The sequence below is a fragment of the Nelumbo nucifera genome, chromosome 1 (genome assembly GCF_055504915.1).
Source record: "Nelumbo nucifera cultivar China Antique chromosome 1, China Antique-T2T, whole genome shotgun sequence".
NCBI lineage: Eukaryota > Viridiplantae > Streptophyta > Magnoliopsida > Proteales > Nelumbonaceae > Nelumbo > Nelumbo nucifera.
The window spans coordinates 53886098-53908693 of record NC_142649.1 but is presented as its reverse complement, the minus strand read 5'-3'; the positions used below and the strand labels follow the sequence as shown (position 1 = coordinate 53908693).

Here is a 22596-nt window from a genome sequence, read left to right as displayed (position 1 = left end):
ATTTGTCTCCTCTCCCAGACATCCTCACATGACAGTTCTACGGATCATTTGTTATATACGGGGTTCCTTATCTCATGGACTGTTTTTCCCTTTTTCATCCCCCTTCCACTTGACTGCATATGCTAATGCTTATTGGGCCAGATGCCCTAACACTAGAAGGTCCATAAATGGGCTGTGTGTTTTCCTAAGAGATTCGCTCATTTCATGGAAGTGTAAGAAGCAACAGCCTGTTTCAAAATCTTCCATAGAAGCTGAATATCGAGCTGTCATTTGTGTGCAATGAAATGATCTGGCTCCATGCCAACAATGTTAGTGCCATCAAGATTGCCTCTAATCCATTCTTCCATGAGCACACCAAACACATAGAGGTTGATTACCACTTCATTAGAGACCAATTTCTTGCATGGCACATATCTCTTCCTCGTGTCACCTCCAGTCTTCAGCTGGCTGACCTTTTCACTAAGGCTATGTCTCGGGCTTTCCAACAATTCTTAGTTGACAAACTAATGCTTACCTCTTGGCATTAGTTGGAAGGGGGGGGGGGGGGGGGGGCTGTAGAGAGTGTATATCATAGGCTTAGGAGTATGGCTATATATTGTATTATAAGTATTGTATCATATGCAAGGTTCAAAGTTTCGAAACAGTCTGATATGCCAAATTGGGTGTATCGGACTTTGTATTGACACTCTTTTATATTTTTTTTTTAGTTTTTTTTTCAAAATATGTTCAGGGGGTCAGTTGAAGGTCTGGTTACCCCCTGAAACAGGTTGTACCCCGAAACTCCTTACATTTCATGTATCGGTGACCCACCTTATGCTATGTATCGGCCGATATGTAACGAAATTTTGAACCTTGATCATATGTAATGTTTTTGGTTTTATCTCCTTGTAACTTATGGAGTGCAGATTTGTCCTTTCAGCCTGTTGTAACACTTCAATATAAATACAATTTCTTTCTTGGGCGTGGCTGACACACACCCAAAAACCCTATTCTTATCTCTTTCAAATGGTTTTGACATCTCTATCACCCATGAGGAGTATGGGAGGCTTCACCATTCTACTGGTACTGCCATTGCTACACTAGTGAAATCAGGTATAACATGCCTTGTTTCTAGTTCCAAACCTTCACACTAGGTAATTGATTATGGAGCCTCAGACCATATAACTAGCTACTAAAGAAGTTTGGTGTCAACCAATTCCTCCAAAAATTAAGGCTTTTTATTGGGAAGTGGCTTATGGGAAAGTTAACACTCTACCTACAAAAGAAGAGGTCGTTTCTATGTATTTCCCTGAACTGGTGCACTCTATGTAAATCAGATGGTGAATTTTGTTTCTTACTAATCTCTTGCTCTTTTGTTACAGATAATTGGAAATGGTTTTTCCCTTTGTTTGGGTGCAGGTGGAACATCCAATGGAGATTAAGAGGTTGTTTGATCCACTAGAGCAGTAGCGATTTGGACCTTATGGAAGAAAAGAAATGCTTGGATTTTCCAAGAGAAGCAGAGAAGCAAACAAGAAATTATGGATTGTGTTTTGACTAGAGTTATACATTGGCTACTAACTTTGGATCTCTTTAGACAATTCTCCTTTGATGATATTTGGAGGAACTGGTTACCAGTGGCTTCTAGTTCAGTACAAAAGACAAAAACAAGGTTGTTATGGGCACCTCCCAGTGAAGGATTTTTGAAATTAAATTTTGATGGAAGTAGCCAAGGCAATCCAGGTTCATTTGGAATTGGAGGAGTCATAAGAGATAGGGAAGGAAACCTGATAGCACTTTTTCCAGGACCGGTGGGGAATGGAGACTCTATAAGGGCTTAAATGTTTGAAGGCCTACAAGGTGTTCAGATTGCAAAAGGGATGAACTTGGAAAACCTGGTGATTGAAGGGGATTCCAAGGTGGTGGTGGGCTGGTTAAAAGAGACCCAAATTCAGTGATATTGTCTTATCAAGACGAAATGAAGAAATTCAAATGGTTAACTCAGCAGATGAGCTTAATTATACAATGGATGGGAAGGGAGGCAAATGCTATGGATGATTCATTAGCCAAATAAGGGGTAACTAGGGATCAATTGTTTTGGACTTAGTTGTAATTTTTGTGCTGTCTTTTCTTTATGAGTGAGGATATATCTCGTGCCTCCATTGGGGAAGCTTGTAACAGTTGTTTATCTTTTCTGGTTTAATAAAATTTTAAAGAATCTTTTACTTATCGAAAAAAATACATAAGAAAGGTGATATCACCCAAGGGAAGCATACCACACTCTTGAGACAAAACAACTCTACAAGAACAACAATTGGTATTGAATCAAAGCAATCAAAACCGAAGGCCCCACTAATAAAAGTGAAAAAACATTCCAGCTCTTTTCTCCAACTTCAGCAAAAACGAACTTCCTGGGCTTACCCAAAAAGAAGAATTACTCCTCCCCATCTAACTCATCCTCCTATCCCTCCCCTTCATCCCAAACCTCTCCCCCTTCCCCTGTTACATGGTCCTTCAACCAACTTTCTTTTCCTGAGCACTAGGCTTGTAATGGAATCCCCTAAACTCCAATTCAAACTTCTCTCATGAACTGTATGCCCTCTTCAGTCTTGGATGGTGAGTCCCCTTTTTTCTATCTTGTTTCCTTCTAATTCTTTCTCCCTTCCTCCTCGTGTGTTTGGTTGTGTGTTTTGTTCACAAACTAAGTTTGGGTCATAATAAACTTGATTCTAAAGCTATCAAATGTGCTTTCCTTGGTTACTCTTGTACTCAAAAAGGATACAAATGCTATGATCATGTCCTTCGAAAAGCTTTGGTTGCTCCAGATGTTACATTGTTTGAGAGGTTAACCTATTTTTCTGCGCATGAACGATCCCCGTCTATTCCTCTTCCCTCTAACTCCAATGATGTATTTATTCCCATACCCACTACTGATGAGCCTCTCCAACCATCGATTCACATAATGTTCTCCAATCATGATCGACAGCCAAAATCATCAATGGCATTTGATTCAACTCCAACTTTTGACCAACCAAAGTCTTTGCCATTGACAGATCCACCACCATCAAATCTTGATCTCCCTATTGCTATGTGTAAGGGTAAGTGTGTTTGCACATATTATCCTCTTTCCAATGTGTCTCATTTGCTCACTTATCTCCTTCATATCAGCAATTTATCTCTCTTTTGTCCTCTATTTCTCCACTGTGTTCTATTCAAGAAGTCATCTCATGTCTTTATTGGAAGAATGCAATAGATGAAGAATTCCATGTTCAATCCAACAATACTTGGGATCTTACTTCCTTACCTCTTGGGAAGTAAGCAACTGATTGTCAATGGGTCTATACAATTAAACAAAGTTAAGATGGAAGTATTGAACAATTCAAAGCCTAGCATTTTGCTAAGGGGTATACACAAACTTATGGCATGGTTCATTCAAAGGCTTTCTCACCAATGGCTAAAATAGGCTTTGTACAGGTATCATCTCCTTATCCGCTCATTTTAATTGGCCCTTATTTCATCTTGAGAAGGTGTATATGGAGCACATGGAATTAGTGAGTTGAAACAATTCCTACAACAATATTTTCAAATTAAGGATCTGGAAACCTTCAAGTACACTTTGGGAATTGAGGTAACCAAATCAAAGTGGGGAATATCTGTCTCAGTAAAAGAATGCTCTAAACAAGTTAGATGAAACTGGGTTGTTAGGATCCAAGCCAATAGAAACACCCATGATCTCAATAGATGACTGATAGTCAAGGGAAGCCATTAGAAGACCCTACAAGATATAAGAAACTAGTAGGCAAGTTGATCTACCTCACTATCACTAGGCTTGACATCTCCTTTAGTGTTGAAGTCTTCAACCAATTCATGCATGTGATTATGAGGGTGTTAGGGGGATGTTGAATCATCCAAAAGGTGCTTTAGGTTGTAGGTTGTTGTATAAGATAGGGGAAGATTTATCCTTAGAAGGGTATTTAGATGCAGATTATTGGATAGGGTCTCCAATGGACAAGAAGTCTACCATAGGTTAGTGTACCTTCTTGTGTGGGAACCTTGTCATGTGGAAAAGCAAAAAGCAGAGTGTGGTCGCTAGGAGTACTGTTGAAGCATAATATAAAGCAATGGCCCATGCTACCTATGAGTTGATTTGGTTGAAGCATCTTGTTCAAGAGACGAACATCCCAGTTTGTCAACCCATTAAATTGTTTTGTGACAACCAAGCTACAACACATATTACCTCCAACCCAATGTTTCATGAAAGAACTAAACATATTGAAGTTGATTGTCATTTTGTGAGAAAGAAAGTGACAAGTGGATATATTAATGTTAAAAGACCAAGTAGTTGATATCTTTACCAAAAGTTTGGGCCATTCAAGGATGGAGTATATTTGTAGCACACTAGAACTTCAATGCTCCAGCTTGAGGGGGATTTATTAAAGTTAGTCGACCAGGACATTCTTGTCATTTTTTAGTTGTTATTTTCTCCCCTGTAACAGTTTTACTTGTCTACGGGCATTGTTGTAACTTTATCTGTTAATGAATAGTAATACATACCTGATTGACAATAAAGGGAGTCTTGTTCGACTTCTCTTAGTTGTTCTCCCTTTTCTTCTTCTCTTCTTGCTTCCTACCTTTTTCTACGGCTCTTCCCTCCGTATCCCCTCTTTTTCTTCCTTTTCTTTTATCTTTTTTAGGTCAGCACCATATTAATCAACCAAGACATCACCACTTGTAGTTGAGTTCCGCATCCACTTGTATTTCAAACACCACTAGTCTCCATCTACTCCACTGGTATTTCAAACACCACCAAGAGTCAAGAGAAATACTCTTGGAGTCACCAAAGTCACAAAACCAAACACTATAATCCTCCCAATAAGGGTTTTAGCAACCCAGAGAAGTAGGAAGGAATGGGAGCAACAAAGAGTTCTTGTCAACTAACCTCAAAAACCTAGGATAAACCAATCCCAAGAATAAATAAAAAATCCTCCATACATAAGAAATTCAATGATAGCAACCCTGAGTAGGTTGAACAGAAAAACCCTAATCCAAGAAGAAAAGAAACACCCCAAAAACCATATTGATCTCACCAGAAATGCCTACCAGAAGCAATCAATCTCTTCTAGGTATAGTTTAGATCCAAATGAAAACTCAAACCTTGCCAGAAATCTATAGATGGAAGGTACCCTTCAAGACAACACCTTGGGCTATACTTATTTACCAAAAACTCCAGCAACCAGCCCTCAAAACAGGGATTGAGCAGCCCTCTCTAATTCATTATGCAGTTGACTTGTCTAGAGACTGCATATGAATTACCCACAAGGGAAAAGAATAGGAAGATAGTTTCAGCAAGGTAGAAAAGAGGGACAAGACAGAAGAACAAGAGAAAGAGAGGTTTGGAGAAGAATAGATCATTAGAACAGTTAGGTTCCCCACTAATATTTATACTCTTGGCTAATAAAAGATAAATGCATCAAAGCCCTTCATAGGGTGGCTGAAACTGAACTACTAAATATAACATAGAAATAATAAGGCCCATTCAGGCCTATTAAGAAAAGAAAGAACATAAAGTAATAACAGGCCCGATAACTTGTAATTTTGGCCTTGCTACTTTCTCAACACTGATAAAAACATCTTCCAATCTATAAGGAAAAAAAAAAACTAAAAGACGATAGAGAATTCAGTTTTTGAGTGCTTTCAGTAACACAACACAAGGCATAGATCAGGGAAGATGCCATGAGGCATAGCAAACACCCAAAAAGCTAAAAGTGAAGTATAAAAAAACCTCCTTTTTTAGTATGGAATGTAACATTATGGCTAAATTTTAATATGAGAACTAAAAGGAGCAACTGATCTAGAATTAGGAGTGAAATATCAAAGGAAAGCATATATGTAAGTGAATATAACACTTGCCTCCATGAACTGTACAATAAAATCTATGAGCTTGTTCTTTTGCATATCCTCACAATGATAGTTTGTGATAAGAAAGCTAATATCATACCCCTGCAAAGTGAAAAAACAATAAGAATAGTAAGACATTAAATTATTAAATAATTAGCATATATCATCTGTTAGGGGGTAGTTCAAACATTTTTGAACAAACAACCAAGGATTTAATTAGGTCTCAAATAAAGAGAAAACAAATGATACAGGAAACTTCAATTATAAAATAATTACATGGTCTTCATGAGTATCAACCAATTAACTGAAACTGGAATTTCTCATTGCTGCTTGGCTTTTTTTGGTTGATAACTAAACATTTAATGAACAAAGAATAATAGGAATACACAGGTCAACAACCTATGGAAGTGAAACCAAGCTGCTTACATAGCCATCAAGACTGAAGAAAGGAGAAGGAAAGAGGGAAAAAGAAACACCAACACATCTCGTACCAACTCCACGATACATACACACAAACAGCAAAAAGAATCAGCCACTAACGCAAACTCAGCCGTCCTAAAAAGGCGACCCACACTGATGTACACCTCATTAATATCCTTCCCACTTCTGTCCTTGGAAATTCACTCCCTTTCACTCCTTGTTTCATTGTCCACCAAATCCGTCCATGCTTCATGTCTTTAGTTGTGTCTGCTTTGTCCATCTCCCTCCCCATAAACACACAAAGCTAACAGCCTAATCAACTATCTATGCATTCATGGGATATAGTATGGAACACAAGGGATTTCCTGCACCATCCTTTTCTATTCTGCATCGTTTTGACTCTACAGGTGATCCTACTCTCAGTCCTCAGCAACTTTAGGTTTATTTCAGGAAGCATCCAGCTCAATGCCTATGCCACATCACTACTGTAAGTTCCTCCTCTCATCCTGTTGACTTGCCTTCACCTGTTCCTTTGCGTATTTCTCACTCACCTGACTGCTATGGCTTCTTTTCTAGCCATAAGCTCCATTTCTACTGTTTTGTCCTCTATAGACATTCCTAAGTCTTACAACTCTGCTGTAGCAGCTAAGCATTAGAAATATGCCATGGACTCAGAGGTTCAGGCCTTATTGAAGAATGATACTTGGGAACTTGTCTCTCCTCCTCCAGATGCCTCCATCGTCGGTAGCTGATGGGTTTACTTAGTGAAACTCAAATCAGATTGTACTCTATACAGATATAAGGTCTGCTTGGTTGCTCAAGGCTACAAGCAAGAATATGGGATTGACTATGATGAAACTTTTGCTACAGTGGCTAAAATGGCATATGTTCGTTTACTTTTGGCCATCACTGCTCTTAGACAATGGATAGTTCATCAGATAGATGTCAAGAATGCCTTCCTCCATAGGCATCACCACCTCCTGGATACTGTGATACTCCTCTCTTGGTGTGTAAACTGAAGAAAACATTATATGGTCATAAACAAGCTCCACGAACTTGAAGCTCCTCCTAGTATATGAAGGGTTGACTCTCCTCCTAGTATATGTTGATGATATCCTTATCACCGGAGATGACGTGAATGGTATTAGTAACTTGAAGCTCCTTCTTAGCAACTCCTTCAAAATGAAAGATCTTGGGCCGATCACGTATTTTCTTGGCCTTGAAATTCAGTGATGTCCTCAAAGCTATTTTGTCAACCAACAGAAATATGCCTCTAATTTAGTTCCACTAACTCGCTTAACTGACTCCAAACAAGTTGATACACCTCTAGAGCTTAACCGTAAGCTAAGAAAGGGTGAGGGTGAGCTCTTTCCTGATGCTAATTTATAAACTTTAGTTTTAAAATAAAAGTTTTGAAAAACCTATTATCTAATATTAAAATACATAAATATAACATGTAAAGCATACTCAAATGAGAATTTGAAAATAAAATCAAATATATATAACATCTTCAAGCATATAAAACCTACAATCTCTTTTTTTTCTCAATTGCATTACTTCAAGTAGCTAATGTGATGTAAAACATATTACATTCCTGATTCTACGAGCCGCCTTTGTACCATGCCCCTCAAGGCAAGCCCAAACAAGTCCATGTTAGGTCTTAAATTCTTAGTTCTCACACAAAAAATAATGATTTTATAGTTTTAATTGCTTTTTAAGAAGACATTTTATTAGGATGAATGAATGAACAACATTACCAAATAGGGAGTTCTCGAAGCAAAAAAAGTGCACTAGTTTCAAAAGGCATACACTAGGGCTGAGGTGCAAATGTGCCTAGGACTTAGGCGAGGCGCCTACCCTGGATCTCTTCACCAAAGCTATGACCAAAGCCCGGCATAATTTTCTTATGGACAAATTGATGCTTGTGCCCCAGCATTAGCTTAAGGGGGAGTTTAGAGAAGATGGAGGGTAGTTCTGTAATTTTACTCTCTTTATTGTAAACTAGTAGGTGTGTATATTAGTGTTCTGTCTTGTACAACATTGTACCTTTATTTCTTTTGCAAGGACAATCTTGTCCATTCTCTTATTAATATAAATTCATATTTTTTGGGTTGATTCAATCATACTAATCAACCCTAACAGATACGAAGTCTCTTGGCTTTCTCTTAGCCTTCTCTCTCTCTCTCACATTCTAACACATATAAACAATCTCCTTCAGCTGACCGTGAAGGAAGGCAATATTATGAAGGAACTTTTGCTCCAGTTCACTAAGAGAACTCAAACTACGGTGATCTTAGCGGCTAGAGCAAAAGTTTCTTTATTATCATTGCCATGCTCCTGACTATAACCCTATGCAACTAAGCGGGCCTTATATCAATCAAGGGATCCATTAGGTTTTAGCTTGATGGTATAAACCAAACAGTTTCCAACGATAGAACCATCTAAAGGTACAAGCACAAGATTCAAGTGTCATTCTCATGAAGAGCCTTAATCTTGGCATCCATGGCTTCTCTCTAATGAGGACTCCTAATGGCTTGCTGGTAAGATCAAGGGATATCTTTAGAGGATAAAACAACAGATAATGAAGCATGGCTAGTAAAGAAACCATAACGATTAGGAGGTTGAGAAAAACGAGTAGAACAACGAAGAGGAATGGAAGAATAAACAGGTAGAATAGAGGTATTTGAGGAAGATATATCACTTATAGGGAGATCAGGGGGCTAATGTGTTGAACCAGTAGGAAGGGGGGCACAATTGTAGGGTCTGGAACACATAGCCATTTGCGAGCGAAGACAAGAAGATCCTTCCCAATAGATGAGGGAGGAACATCCTCTTAATCAAAATTCTACAAAATAGAGATGGAAGGAGCAAAGAAATAAATATGTTGAAGAAACATAATTTTTCATGAAATCCGAATACGATGAACAGTGGGATCATAACATAAGAAGCCCTTGTGATTGGGATTGTACCCAACAAAGGCACACATAATAGACTGAGTAGTTAGTTTGGTATGTTCATGAGAAGGAAGATGCACAAAGCACACACAACCAAAAACATGCAAATTAAACAAGTCAGGAAGACAACCAAAGAGCTTCTAAAACAGAGATACATTAGCAAGGACAGAAGGACGATGGTTGATTAAATACACAATTGTACTGGCTACTTCCACCCAAAAGGAAGGTGGAGCATGGGATTCTTGTAGAAGTGTCCTCACAACAATAAGGACATGGTTATTCTTGCGTTCTACTACATTCTGTTGAGGAGTGTTTGGACAGCTATGTTGAGACTAAATGCCATAACTCCTCAAATAAGCCTAAAAGTCTCCATTAGTATATCCACCCATGAGTCTGAGTAGAAAATACATATATAAGCCTTGAATTGAACTCGTACCATAGCATGAAACAACTTGAGTGTTGGTAAAACTTCTGATTTGTGCCGCATGATGTAAATTCATGTGTACCTAGTACAATCGTCAATAAATAGTACAAAGTATTTGTATCCTAACCGTGAGGAAACAAAAGCAGACCAAACATCATTGTGTCTAATCTCAAAAGGTGAAGTGGCATGCTCAGATTTGTGAAAAAAAAGGTAAAATATGACTTTTGCCAAGGCAACAGACAATACAAGAAGCATCAAAAGTACAAATAGGAGGACTCTTGTTCATGATTAAAATCTTGTTCATGATCAAAAGTACAAATAAGAGGAATCTTGTTCATGACTCAAAACAAAACTATATTCAGAAGCAGTGTTTTAAAAGCACAAGGCGCAGAAGTCAATTTGCACTTGAGGCGCAAGGCACAAGGTGAGGCGCACGCCTTTTTGAAGCAAGGCACCAAAATAAAAAAATGCTAAAAAATCAAAAAGAAATGTCAAAAAAATTAAAAATATTCAAAAAAAAATATTAAACATAATATTAATAAAAAATATAAACTTAAATTTTAAAATAAATGTTTTAAAAAACCTATTATCTAAAATTAAAATACATAAACATAAGATGTAAAGCATATTTAAATGAGAATTTAAAAATAAAATCAAACATATAAAACATTTTCAAGCATGTAAAACCTCTAATCTCTCTTTTCACTCAATTGCATTACTTCAAGTAGCTAATGTAATGTAAAACATATTATATTCCTGATTCTACAAGCCGCCTTTGTGCCATGCCCCTCGAGGCAAGCCCAAACAAGTCTATGTTAGGTGTTAAATTCTTAGTTCTCACACAAAAAATAATAAATTTATAACATTCATTGCCTTTTAATAAGATATTTTATTGCAATGAATGAATGAACAACATTAGCAAATAGAAGGTTCTCGGAGTGTCAATTTTTCAAAAGGCGTGTGCCTTTTGAAAGGGCTACACCTAGAACCTAGGCGAGGTGCATACCCTAAAATGCTCCTCATCTGTGCGCCTAGGCACGCCTTTCAATCACTGTTTAGAAGAACTAAAATAAGACAAGGATGATGTTGGTGTAGATTTCTCAAATTCCAATGCAAACATATGGCCCAACCTACGTCTCTTTCACCTTCCCAATGTGTCAATCCTAGACCAAACAACCATTATGAGAAAAAGTGAGAACATTTCCTGCACCAACAAATTGACCAACAGAAATTAAATTGGTAGTAAGATTGGGAACAAGGAAGGCCTTTGAAAGAGGGAAGGACATAGTGGATGAAAGTTTTAGAGACAGGTCATTACTACCAATGATGCTTAGCTTTTCACCATAGTAGTAAATATGTGTTTATCATGGGTTTTAGTAAGGTGACTTGGGTGATCAAGATAGGCATCAATCATATGGTTGGTGGCACCAAAATCAATAACCCAAACATGTGAGGGTGAAGAACAATAGGTAAAGGACTTACCAAACAAGCCAATGGCAGAAAAAGCAGAGGGTACCAATTGCCGAATCTTTTATTCATCCATTGATACGAATTATTCACCTTTAACAATAGAATCACTCTTGGTAGTAGTCATGTCAGAAGCCTTGCCCTTTGTAACTTGATATATCTGTTGTTGATTCTTCCTTTGAGCACCCTTAGTTGGTCGAACAAGACAATCAAGAAGAATGTGATCAAGTTGTTTACAATAAGTGCACATAATTTTCTTTTTACAGTGAGAAGCAATATGACCAAATCCTTTAAACTCAAAACACTGAATTTTTTTAGAAGTCCTTAGTAGTCGGCTTCTTATTCCCATGTGCAACAAAAGCAGTATCAGTCCCAAAATCCCTTAATTTTCCTTTAACTCCTGCAGTAGTCAAAAGTTGGATCTCCTCTCTCAAGAGTTCCCCTATTATTGAGTTCAAATCTAGAAAGGTAGCACAACTTAGAATGTTAGACCTAATTCCCATACTCATGTCTAGGCCTCATGAGAAACCGATTCACCTTTCGTTTCTCAAAGTGTTTCTGAAGATACTTAGCACATTCAAGAGGATCGGAAGGATCAGTGTGTACTAACTCGTATTCAGCCCACAAGTCCAAAAATCTAGCATAATATTCTTGTGTTTTCCTATCTCCTTGACAATAAGCAAAGATTTTAGATTCAATTTGGTACTGCCTAGACATGTTAGACCAGTAATAGACCTTCTTCAAATAAGCATACATGTCAAAAGCAGTTCTCATTCTTCTCATGGGTACAGCAATATGAGTTTCAATGGAACTTAGAATCCAAGACACCAATTTTCCATTGTCAACTTTCCATTGCTGAGAAGCCTTTGCTTCAGCTTCCTCTGGCCTGGTAACTAAAATGGAACTTCCACAGACTGTAGTTAGTTCTATCGAACTTCACAAGTATGACATCAACCTTATCAGCTAGCTATCTAGGTTAACAGTTTCCAGTCCAGAATGATAACAGGAATGAGTCTGAGTAGGAGCAGTGAGATGCAATTCTTCGGATAAAACTGATTGGAAAGTCTTCTAAACACCAAAACAAGTGTCTAATAGCCAAATAAATGTGATTCTCAAAAATAATAATCCAAACAACTAGGTTTTAGGATTGACACTCCAAAATGGAAGGTTGCAAGCCTACGAAACTGAACAAGGGATCAAAACACTTCTAGAACGAAGTAAATCTTCAAACCAATCAAGGAACATCTAATGTAGGTCAAGGCGACACAAACTTTAGAGTACAAGGCTGAACACAACAGCCAAATGGAAGAAAACACACACAAACACACACACACACACACAAAAAAAAAAAAAACTCACCTGGTATGTTGCTTAGAAAAAGTGACCCCTCTTGTTCAGACAAAAACTCCCTCAGGAAAAATCCAATCTTCACAAAATTTTACAAGTGTAATAAAGAGGTTAGGGCGACCCAAAAATGCAAAATCTCAGCCCAAACAGATAAGCCAATTAAGAGAGAGAGCAAGAACACTGATTTGAAGGGCGTTTTCCCAGAAAAGTAGTTCACCTTGTACTTATCAAAACAGTCACGAAAAGAAACCTTTAGTAGCTCCAACAGGTCGATTTGGACACCCAAATCATAGTCTTAATAATCAAGAATGAAACCTTTCTCTGATACCATATCAACTAGAGAGTTCGAACAAGAGGAAGACAAATGGTTTCAGGGTGTCAATGTAACAGTCAACTCCCACCCCAAAGAGCCTCTATTAGATTAATAAAATATGTACAATTACAAAAATGCCCATAAAGGGCTAAAAGAGAAAGGAACAAATACAAAGGCTATAAATTACATAAGTAATGTACAAAAGGGACAATGGTACATCATTCTTAGACTCTCCACAGCTATTAGATCTCTATAAACATGGGCCTAGATTCAACTGAGAATTTTGGTCCTTATCAAAAACCCACTCCTGTTGAGACCGTGTGCCATTAAATTACTAGACTTTTTTGATCAATAACAACAGATTTCATTAAATAGGAATAAACTTACAAAGAAAAGGAGCTAAGGTATCTTAACTCCCCAGAAGTTGGGTATGCACCCAAACTGATACAAAAAACAATTACAACTGAGTCCAGAACCCAGAAACCCTATTCACCCCTTGCCTAGCTAATCCATCAGCCAAGGAGTTTGCATTTCTCTTTACCCAAATACACTGAACTTCCATCTTCTTGATCAGCCATTTGAATTTTCTCTTTTCATTGCTGTAGCTCCAAAGCTTAGAAGTGTCTTCTTTTAGCCAGTTCACTACAACCACAGAATCTCCCTCTATAATCAGTTTCTTGATATTTAGGTCTTTAGCCCTTTGTACCCCTTCCAAAGCTGCTAACACCTCAGCCCTCAAAGAGTCTCTCACTCCAATTGGGCCAGAGAACATAGCTATTACATTACCCTTCTCATCTCTTAACACCCCCTCCCAATACCCGAGGGCCCTGGATTCCCATGCTACTGCCATCAAAATTTAGTTTGATAAAACCAGGAAGTAGAGGGTTCCATGTGGGATTCGAGGTCTTCTTAATTGAGACTGAACTTGCAATTTCTTTCCATTTTCTTAACATATCATCCATTGAAAAATCTGTGAACTCATCCATTGTTTTCAACCAGTCCATTAAATTACTAGACTTTGGAATCCATCGGACAAAGTCGTCACTAATGGAAGCGAAGGATACTTTTTCTTAGCAAGAAAAAAAAAAACATGTATATCAATTAAAAACAACAGTCAGATGCTGATCAATGAAAAAACAATCAGATGTTCAGTTGCAAGACTAATGAAAAGATAACAAAGAGAGAGGAGTTATAAGAAAAAAAAAGATTAGAATATGAGGATAAAACAGAGAGAACCAACTCATTCTTACACTCTGGTCAATCTGCTCCTCCTCATCACATCATCTAAGCCTTGTCACAACTATATAGGTTCAGATAATGATCTGGATGTACTAGTTCACCCTCCATAAGTTGTCTCATCTAATTAACAAAGGACATATGAGATGACCAAATTAGGGACCGTTTGATAACAGCTGAAGTGACTGAACTGAAAAGCTTATTGCTTTTTCTTTTAGTGCTTAAGTTTTTAAGGAGGTTGTAGGATCCTTAATTGCTGAAGCTGAAAGTCTTATAGATAATTATGGACTTGAATATTTTATTATTTAATCATTGTATCCACTAAAAGACAAAACAATAAGTCATTCAGGTCAACAGCTTCAGTTGTTATCAAAAGGCCCCTTAATATAACAATTTAGCTTACAAGACCAAGATTATAAAAGGATAACATAGTGAGGCAAAACACATAAAGACCAAGTCCAAGAGGCAAGTAGAACTTAAAGAGTAGTGAAACAAGCAAAATCAACACTCAAACATCATTGCATAATCCTTACAGACCAGTAGTCTTATAAACATGGCTGCAGCTCCATAACAAAGTGCAGTCAGAACTTTAGTTCCAAGTGAGGTAACATGGCATGATATTCACCACATAGGATTAGGGTTGCAAACGTATCAAATTGAATCAGAAATAGGTAGATCCAAATTTGCTTCATTTATATTTGAATTTGAATTGGAAATTATTGATCAGATTTATATTGAATTGTAATTGGATATTGAATAGTATAAATAAACTAAACTAAAAACTGATCAAAATATTATATATTAATAAATTGAACCAAAAATGACTTTGATATTGTGATTCATAAACAAACTGAATTGAAAATTACTTGTATGAACCTATGACAATTTGGTAAAAACACAACATTCAAACCAACTTTACTAATAGATACATACATTATAAATTTTAAGTATATGTGAGCATATTTAGGTCGAATCAAATTGGATTATATTTTATCGGATAAGGGTGGATACATATTTGATCCACCCCTATACATATACATCATCATCATCCATGCCTTATCTCAACTATACGGGGTTGGCTACATGGATCCTATTTCGCCAATCTGTTCTATTTAAAGCCATATCCACTGTTAAATATTTAGTGCTTAAATCATTTCTTACTACTACCCATGTCCTTTTTGGTCTACCCCGAGCTTTTCTAGCCTCTTCGAAGTGTAACAAATCACTTCTTCTAACTAGTCCAGTTAGTGGTCTTCTATGCACATGCTGAAACCATCTTAGTCTACTCCTCATTTCATCACCTATTGGAGCCACTCCTAGGTTCATATGGATAACTTCATTCCTAATCCTATACTTCATAGTTTTTCCACTCATCCATCTTATTGCCACATTCATTTTCTGGACATGTTTCTTGGCTGCCCAACAACACTCACCCCATACAACATGGTTGGCCTTACAACTATTTTATAGAATTTTCCTTTTAATCTAAGTGGTATTAATCTATCACATAAAAGTCTAGATCAACCTCTCCATTTTGTCCATCCTACACTAATTCTTTAGGTGACATCATCCTCAATCTCTCCCTTATTATGAATTATTGAACCAAGGTACTACAAATGGTCACATCAAGTCTAATAGTGTGATACACTTGTTTTAAGACATAATCTTTGTTCAATTATTCTCTCCCAAAGCTTAATAGTGTGGTTCATAAGTTTAATCCCCCGATAGCTATTACAACTTTGTACATCACCTTTGTTCTTAAATATAAGCACCATACCATTGTTTCTGCAATCATCGGGCATCTTCTTTTCTTTCACTATCTTATTGCATAGCTGTGTTAGCCATAACAAGCCTACCTCCCCCATACCTTTCCATACTTCTATTGGAATCCCATTAGGCCCTAATGCCTTTCCCTTCTTCATCTTATTTAGTGCCTCTTTTACTTCAGTAGGCCTAATTCTATGAAGGTATGCATTATTTTTAACACTGTTAGTATTGATAAATTCTCCTTAATTAGCACCCTCTCAGTGTTGTGTATTTAATAATCTTTCAAAATAGTTTTTCTATCTTTGTTTGATTTCCTAATCCTTACCAAGAATCTTTGATCTTCATCTTTAATGCACCTAACAAATCTCTGCCTTTCCTTTCTCAACTTTGCTAGTTTATACATTCGTTTTTCTCCCCCTTTAGTGTCTAATTTATGGTAAAGCTCATGATAAGCCTTACATTTAACTTCATTCAATTTCTTTTTAACTTCCTTTCTTATGGTTTCGTATTTTTCCTAGTTTTCTAGATGTCTAGCTTTTTGCCATTCTTTGTAGCATGCTTGTTTTAATCTAATAATATTTTGAACCTCTTCATTCTACCACCAAGTTTATTTAGTACCTTGCCACTTCCCTTCTATTATCAATCTGTTTCTAATTTGAGCAAGCTTTTTCCCTTTCAAGTTTTCCCACCTAATTTTTGGACACATGTTCTTCCGTATTTTTCTTCCATTTCCTAATGCACACATCTACGACCACTAGTCTATGTTGTGTTGTTAAACTTTCTCCTAGAATAACTTTGCAATACATCATTTGTTCTGTTCTCGTAAGGAAAAAATCCATTTGACTAACATATACCTTTGTATCACCAAAGGAAGAAAGGCCCAAGGTTACACACATCTATATCAGCCTATCAAGTTTAGCAAGTTCTTAACAAAAAGGTGACTATTGACATATAGTCCAATACGACCAATGGAAACCAATTACATGTTCAAGTAACTAGAATTTAGAACAAAGAAAACTGGCTAACAAATTCATCAAAAATAAAAGACTCTTTGCTAGTATGAGTGCAACATGGTTGAAACAGAAGACTTGGAAACTTAAATAATCACGCAAGGAAATAGAAGACTAGCATAGATCTTAAATTTAGACTCTCTAGCCATGAATACCAGGAACCAGATATTGAATTATAACATAGTTTAGCATGCCAATTCTGTAACCGTTTTCAGAAAATAATTTTAAACAGGAAGGTGAACAACAATCTGGCACTTAAACACTACAGCTAACAAGTCAACAAGTTTCAATATAGCAATAGATTATGAAAGAAGTATGCACCTGTACTGGCTTTCTCCTCAATACCTGGAATGCTTCTGCCCTCATTGACAAAAATCTAAGAAACTTTTTAGTTAGTATGTTTTCTAGCTCATCTGCCTGCTTTACCTACAGAAAAAGAAAAGAAAAAACATGCACATTTAAGGAAAAAATGATAAACAAATTTTAATCGGAAAGTCTGCATTCTTACATTATAAAACTTGATGAAAGTTGTAATAGAAATGGAATCATTGGCTGTGTTTAGTTGCTTCTTTTTCATTTTTATTTTTCTTATTTAGTTTATGAACTTTTTTTCAATAAGCAACATCAATTTCATTATTTTATGGTAAACAGAAAAAGTACAACAGGCTAGAAGATACCCCAGCAACCCAAAATGATTTCCCATACAATCCAATTAAGATTCAGCCCAAAACAATCGCTCCCTATGAACCCCTTGCTTAGCCAAGTAACCTGCCATTCTATTTGCCATCCTAATCCAATAAAAAATAGTTCCCACTTCCTTGGCTAATGACTCAATTTCCCTTAGTGTCTACCTATACGCTCAAGCTCAAGGAATATTGCTGCTTAACAAAGAGATGACCACCTAAGAATCTCTCTTCACCTCCAAGAGTTGGATTCCAAGTTTCTTAGCCATCCCCAGCCCTTGTAGCAACGACGTTTTTTTTTTTATTGGAAACGGTAACTTCATTAAATAACTTTCCAGATTTAAGTACAGCTGTCAACCCCTAAGTAGGTGCTGAGCCCCAGTTATCTTTCTTACAAAACTGCCCAGAACATACTCTCCCTCACAGTCCCTTGTTTAGCCAACGTGTCAGCTAAACCATTAGCTGATCTCCTTGTCCATTTGAAGCATGCATTGATCTCCCTTGTTGTATCATGGATTTCCCTTATGGGCTGTCTATAAATCCAGGCTCCCAACTTACCAGATTGCAGCCACTCGATCAACATTTAGAGTCTCCCACAATCTCAATTTGGTGTAACCCCAACTGTTTTGCATATCTTACACCTTGAAGCAAGGCCATCACCTCCGTTCTCAATGAGTCCCCCACTCCTATTGGTCCTGAAAACAAAGCCACAATTCTGCCATTTTCATCTCTGAAAACTCCTATACCTGAAGGGCCCGGGTTACCTCTTGAACTCCCATCAAAATTCAATTTCACTCTTTGTTGTGTTGGTGGGGACCACAATTCCGGAACAATAGGTTTCATGGAAGTTGTAGCAACAACGTTGTTTCTTCTTTGACAGAATTACCAAGTCTAATGGGGCCTGAATATAAAGCCTTGATAGCACATGTTGCATCTCTAATAACACCCATAATTCCTGCTGGTCCTTGTTGGTCGTTTCCATTCCATCACAGCCTTAACATTTTTTTTTTGATAAATGAAGAAATTTATTACAAAGTGTATAGAACAGGTACAAGTGTCCCGTGGAGAAGCACAAGCTGCGACCTCTCCAAGACATCAAAAACAAAAGCTTACTACAGAGATGCCCAATACAATTGTTCCCTGTTTGCCCCTTGCTTGGCTAAGCTATCATCCATAGCATTTGCTGATCTCCCCACCCAACATATTCTAATACACAGACTTCTTGTTATCCACTTGAATTTCTTAATTTCAATCCTAAAACACCACACCACCGACTCTGGTTCTATATCACCCCACAACCACCTTGGAATCTCCTATTATTAGCTGTTCCACTCCTAGCTGTACTGCCACCTGCACCCCTTGAAGGGCAGTTAATAATTCTGCCCTAGTAGAGCCCCCCACTCCTAAGGGGCCCGAGTATAATATAACCACATTTCCTCTTTCATTCCTTATAACCCCTCCCATCCCAAAGGGACCTGGATTGCCTTGGTTACTGGGGACAACTCAAACACAACCTATTCTTAAGGGAGGAGGAGCTTGCCACTTCTGCTCAACTCCTCCAAAGATCATCTAAGGAAAATTGATGAAAATGATCCAGAGATTTCAGCCACAAGATGGCTCTATACAAAACACACTCCTTTAGTTCTTGCAGGCTTCTCTCCTTCTCTTGGAAAATCCTTGTGTTGGCGAGCTGCTCTTGCACACCTCCACATCATTCTTCCTCTTCTATGTCGCCAAGCAAAGGTAGACAGATCAAAAAGTATGCTTACTTCTGCTGGCCTATTCCACCTGCACCCAAAAATCAAGAAAAGCCAATCCCACAATTCTGTAGTAAATGAACAAGAGATTAGTACATGATAACAGTCCTCACCATTCGATCTGTAAAGAGTACACCAGTTAGGAGAGATGCAGAGAAAAGGTCTTCTCTTTTGTAGATTATCTATTTATCCAAGGTGTTTACTTTCCCATAGAACACTTCCCAGCAAAAATATCGAAACCTTGGGGGGAATAGGCCTGCACCAGACCTCCTTATCGGGAAACATCTGATGGGAAGGAATCGACAAAGGGATTTAAAAAAAGAAGCGCAAGAGCAAAGACCGGAGAGCCAAGAAGTCCAGATTCTTTTGCCTGGTTTAGAGGGATCCAAACAAACTCTCACTCTCCTCATCCCTTAACCGTCTACGGAACCCAAAATCCCAAATCGGTGCCGCAGGAGTTTCCAAAGGGGAAAAGAATTTTGAAACCGACTCATTTGTGTAAAGAGAGACAGTATACAAGGATGGAAAAAGGTCTTTCAAAGGAGCCTCTCCAATCCAAGGATCTTCCCAAAAGCAAACCAAGTGACCACCACACACATCATACCTAACAAAGTTAAGGCATTGAGGAAGAATACTACTAATTGCCTTCCAAGGTGTTGCAAAAGTTGCCTGCCGAGATACTCCAACATCCCATCCATTCTCTGATTGACCATTGCACCTCTCCACTCCGGGACTAATAGGGCTTCTTGCACTATTCTTGGAATAGGGACATTAGCAACGGAAGTGAGATAGGACCTGTAGGGGAGAGATAGGCGATCATAGGACAAAAACTGGGAGATGCAGTGGGCTGTAGATGTGGTGCAATGCCGTTTTCCTTTACGGATGGCAATGGGAAGGTCAAGGTCATCTGCAGGGGGTGAGGTAGCAACAATGGAACAAGTCTCTATGGGCCCTAGGACTGTAATATCTGGACTTGGAGCCGCAGAAGAGGTTGGAGCTGGCCGGGACTACTGATGACCGGGATCAACCTGCCTGCATCGCCTGTGACAGACTCTCAACTCCCGATCCCCCTGACCACCTTCGCTACTGCAGACCTCATCACCCACTGGAATAGGTAAGGGAACAACCCCAAAAGTATTAACCCTGCCCTCACTGCACTCCCCATGAAGAAAAGGACCCAAATCTCCACGCTCACTACTCTCCCCCTGAGGAGAGACCCGAGAATAGTAAGGTGTCTCCTCAAAGAAAGTGACATCCATGGATACAAACCTCTTCCCTGAGACAGGATCATAGCAGCAATAACCCTTTTGAGTTTGTGCATAACCAAGAAAGATGCATTTGGAGGCCTTGGGTTCGAACTTGGAGTGATGGGGACCGAGAAGCTGAACAAAACAGGTACAACCAAATGTTTTGAGGGGAACAGTGAACAACTCCTCATCTGGGTATAGAAGGGAAAAAGGAGATGACATATCAAGAACCCGGGAAGGAACCCGATTAATAAGATATACCGCCGTGAGGATAGCATCACCCCAAAAGCGAATAAGGACATTGGAGGTAAACATAATGCTTCTAGCCACCTCCAAGATGTGCCTATTCTTCCTTTCTGCAACCCCATTCTGTTGAGGTGTATAAGAGCAAGTGCTCTAGTGAATAACCCCATGGGTAAGAAGGTAAGATGCCAATGGCTTAGCAAAGTATTCCTTTGCATTATCAGATCTAAGAACTTTGATCTTGGCATCAAATTGGGTTAGGATCATTTGGTGAAAGTTTTGGGTCAGGGTGGGAACCTCATCTCGTGAACGCATAAGATAAACCCAAGAAAATCGGGTATGGTCATCAACAAATAATAGAAAATATCTGTACCCACCCATGGAAGGAATGTGATATGGCCCCCAAACATCCATATGCACAAGATCAAAAGGACGATTGCTCCTTTTATTGCTCAACGAATAAGAGTGTCTACAATGTTTAGCAAACTCACAGCTTTCACATTGCAACTGGGACAACTCAACAGACTCAAACAAATTAGGAAACAGACTCCTTAAGGACCGAAAAGACAAATGACCCAATTGGTTGTGCCAAAGCATAACTGAACTCACACTCTGGGAAACAAGTGACTTCTTATCCCCTGGCTCTTTCTGACGAGAACTCTCCCCGAGCAGATAGATCCCATTCGTCTCACGGCCAGTCCCAATCACCTTCGTCTTCAGGTCCTGAAAAACACACCGGTCAGGGAAGAAGGTTACTGAGCAGTTCATGTGTTTGGTAATACTACTGACTGAAAGGAGGTTAGTATCAAGCTTAGGGACATGTAAGACAGAAGACAAGGAGATGGTATCTGATAGCTTGATGTCACCCTTGCCAGAAATGGAGACAAGAGAGCCATCAGCAATAGATACTTTATCCCTACCAGAAGATAAATGATAAGTGGTAAACAATGAAGGCAAGCTAGTCATATGGTCGGATGCACCTGAATCTATTACCCAACAGGGTTCAGTGGTACCTGGAGCTGAGGCATGGCAGGCTGAGGCTCGAGTACCTGAATTTGCGGAAGCAAATATGGCGGGGGCTAATGGTGACTGCGGTGACTGAGCTGAGTTCCCAACTTCCCCTTCCAATTGTATAAGAGCAGCCCGAAGGACCAAATAAGGATGTAGCTTCCAACATGTTTCTTTTGTGTGCTTGGGTTTCTTACAATGCCCACATACCACATAACTGTTGTTCCCAATACTGCCTTTTGCCTGATTCTTAAACTCCATTTCGGTCAAGAACCAGAAGTCCCAAAATTAGGGCTACTACAGTCAAAACCAGCACTTGGACTATCAACCACAATCACAAACTGATCTGAAATCAATAACCACACATAACAGCAACAATCCGAACTGTTTCCACCCCCTTAGAAGAGTTCGAAACCCCAAAAGAAAACTGAAAAACAGTTTGAAGAACAATCTGATATGCTGAAGCCGAATTGAGGTTTTAATCAGTCCTAAAAGCAAATTCTCAGCCGTACACTCCAGACAGTACCGTACGGATAAGGCTTGTAGTAGGGTTAATATGAAACCCTAAAACTGATCAATGTTGAGGAGAGAACTATTAGGGTATGCCGCAGTATTAAGACAAAACCCTAGAGAATAGAAAGATAAACCCTAGAGTGGTTTGGCCGCCCTTGCTAGATAGGTCCAACCTATCTTCTCTGATAATACTTCTCTCAAAAAATAAAAAACTTACAATAAGATGTTGTTCGCTGCCTTCCACGGTTACCCGAACCCTAGCCTTCTTTGATTGTTCCTGATCACCAACTCGCTGCAACTGTGGCAATTCTTCAAACAGCTGCTAATCCT

At 38.5% G+C, this 22596-nt stretch overlaps 1 protein-coding gene across 2 annotated transcripts in view; it reads right to left on the bottom strand.

Annotated features, from left to right (window-relative positions):
* Window positions 1-22596, bottom strand: part of ARPC4 (binding protein) — a 64820-nt gene that overhangs the window by 4703 nt on the left and 37521 nt on the right. Inside the window, exons 7-8 of one of the 2 annotated variants that reach the window (XM_010248933.2) lie at window positions 17137-17241; window positions 5890-5979 (exon numbers count right to left, since the gene is read on the bottom strand). In XM_010248933.2, the coding sequence (XP_010247235.1) occupies window positions 5890-5979; window positions 17137-17241 (195 nt within the window). Of the gene's footprint in view, window positions 1-5889; window positions 5980-17136; window positions 17242-22596 lie in introns of those variants that run through there. The other variant, XR_016081453.1, reaches the window with a different exon arrangement.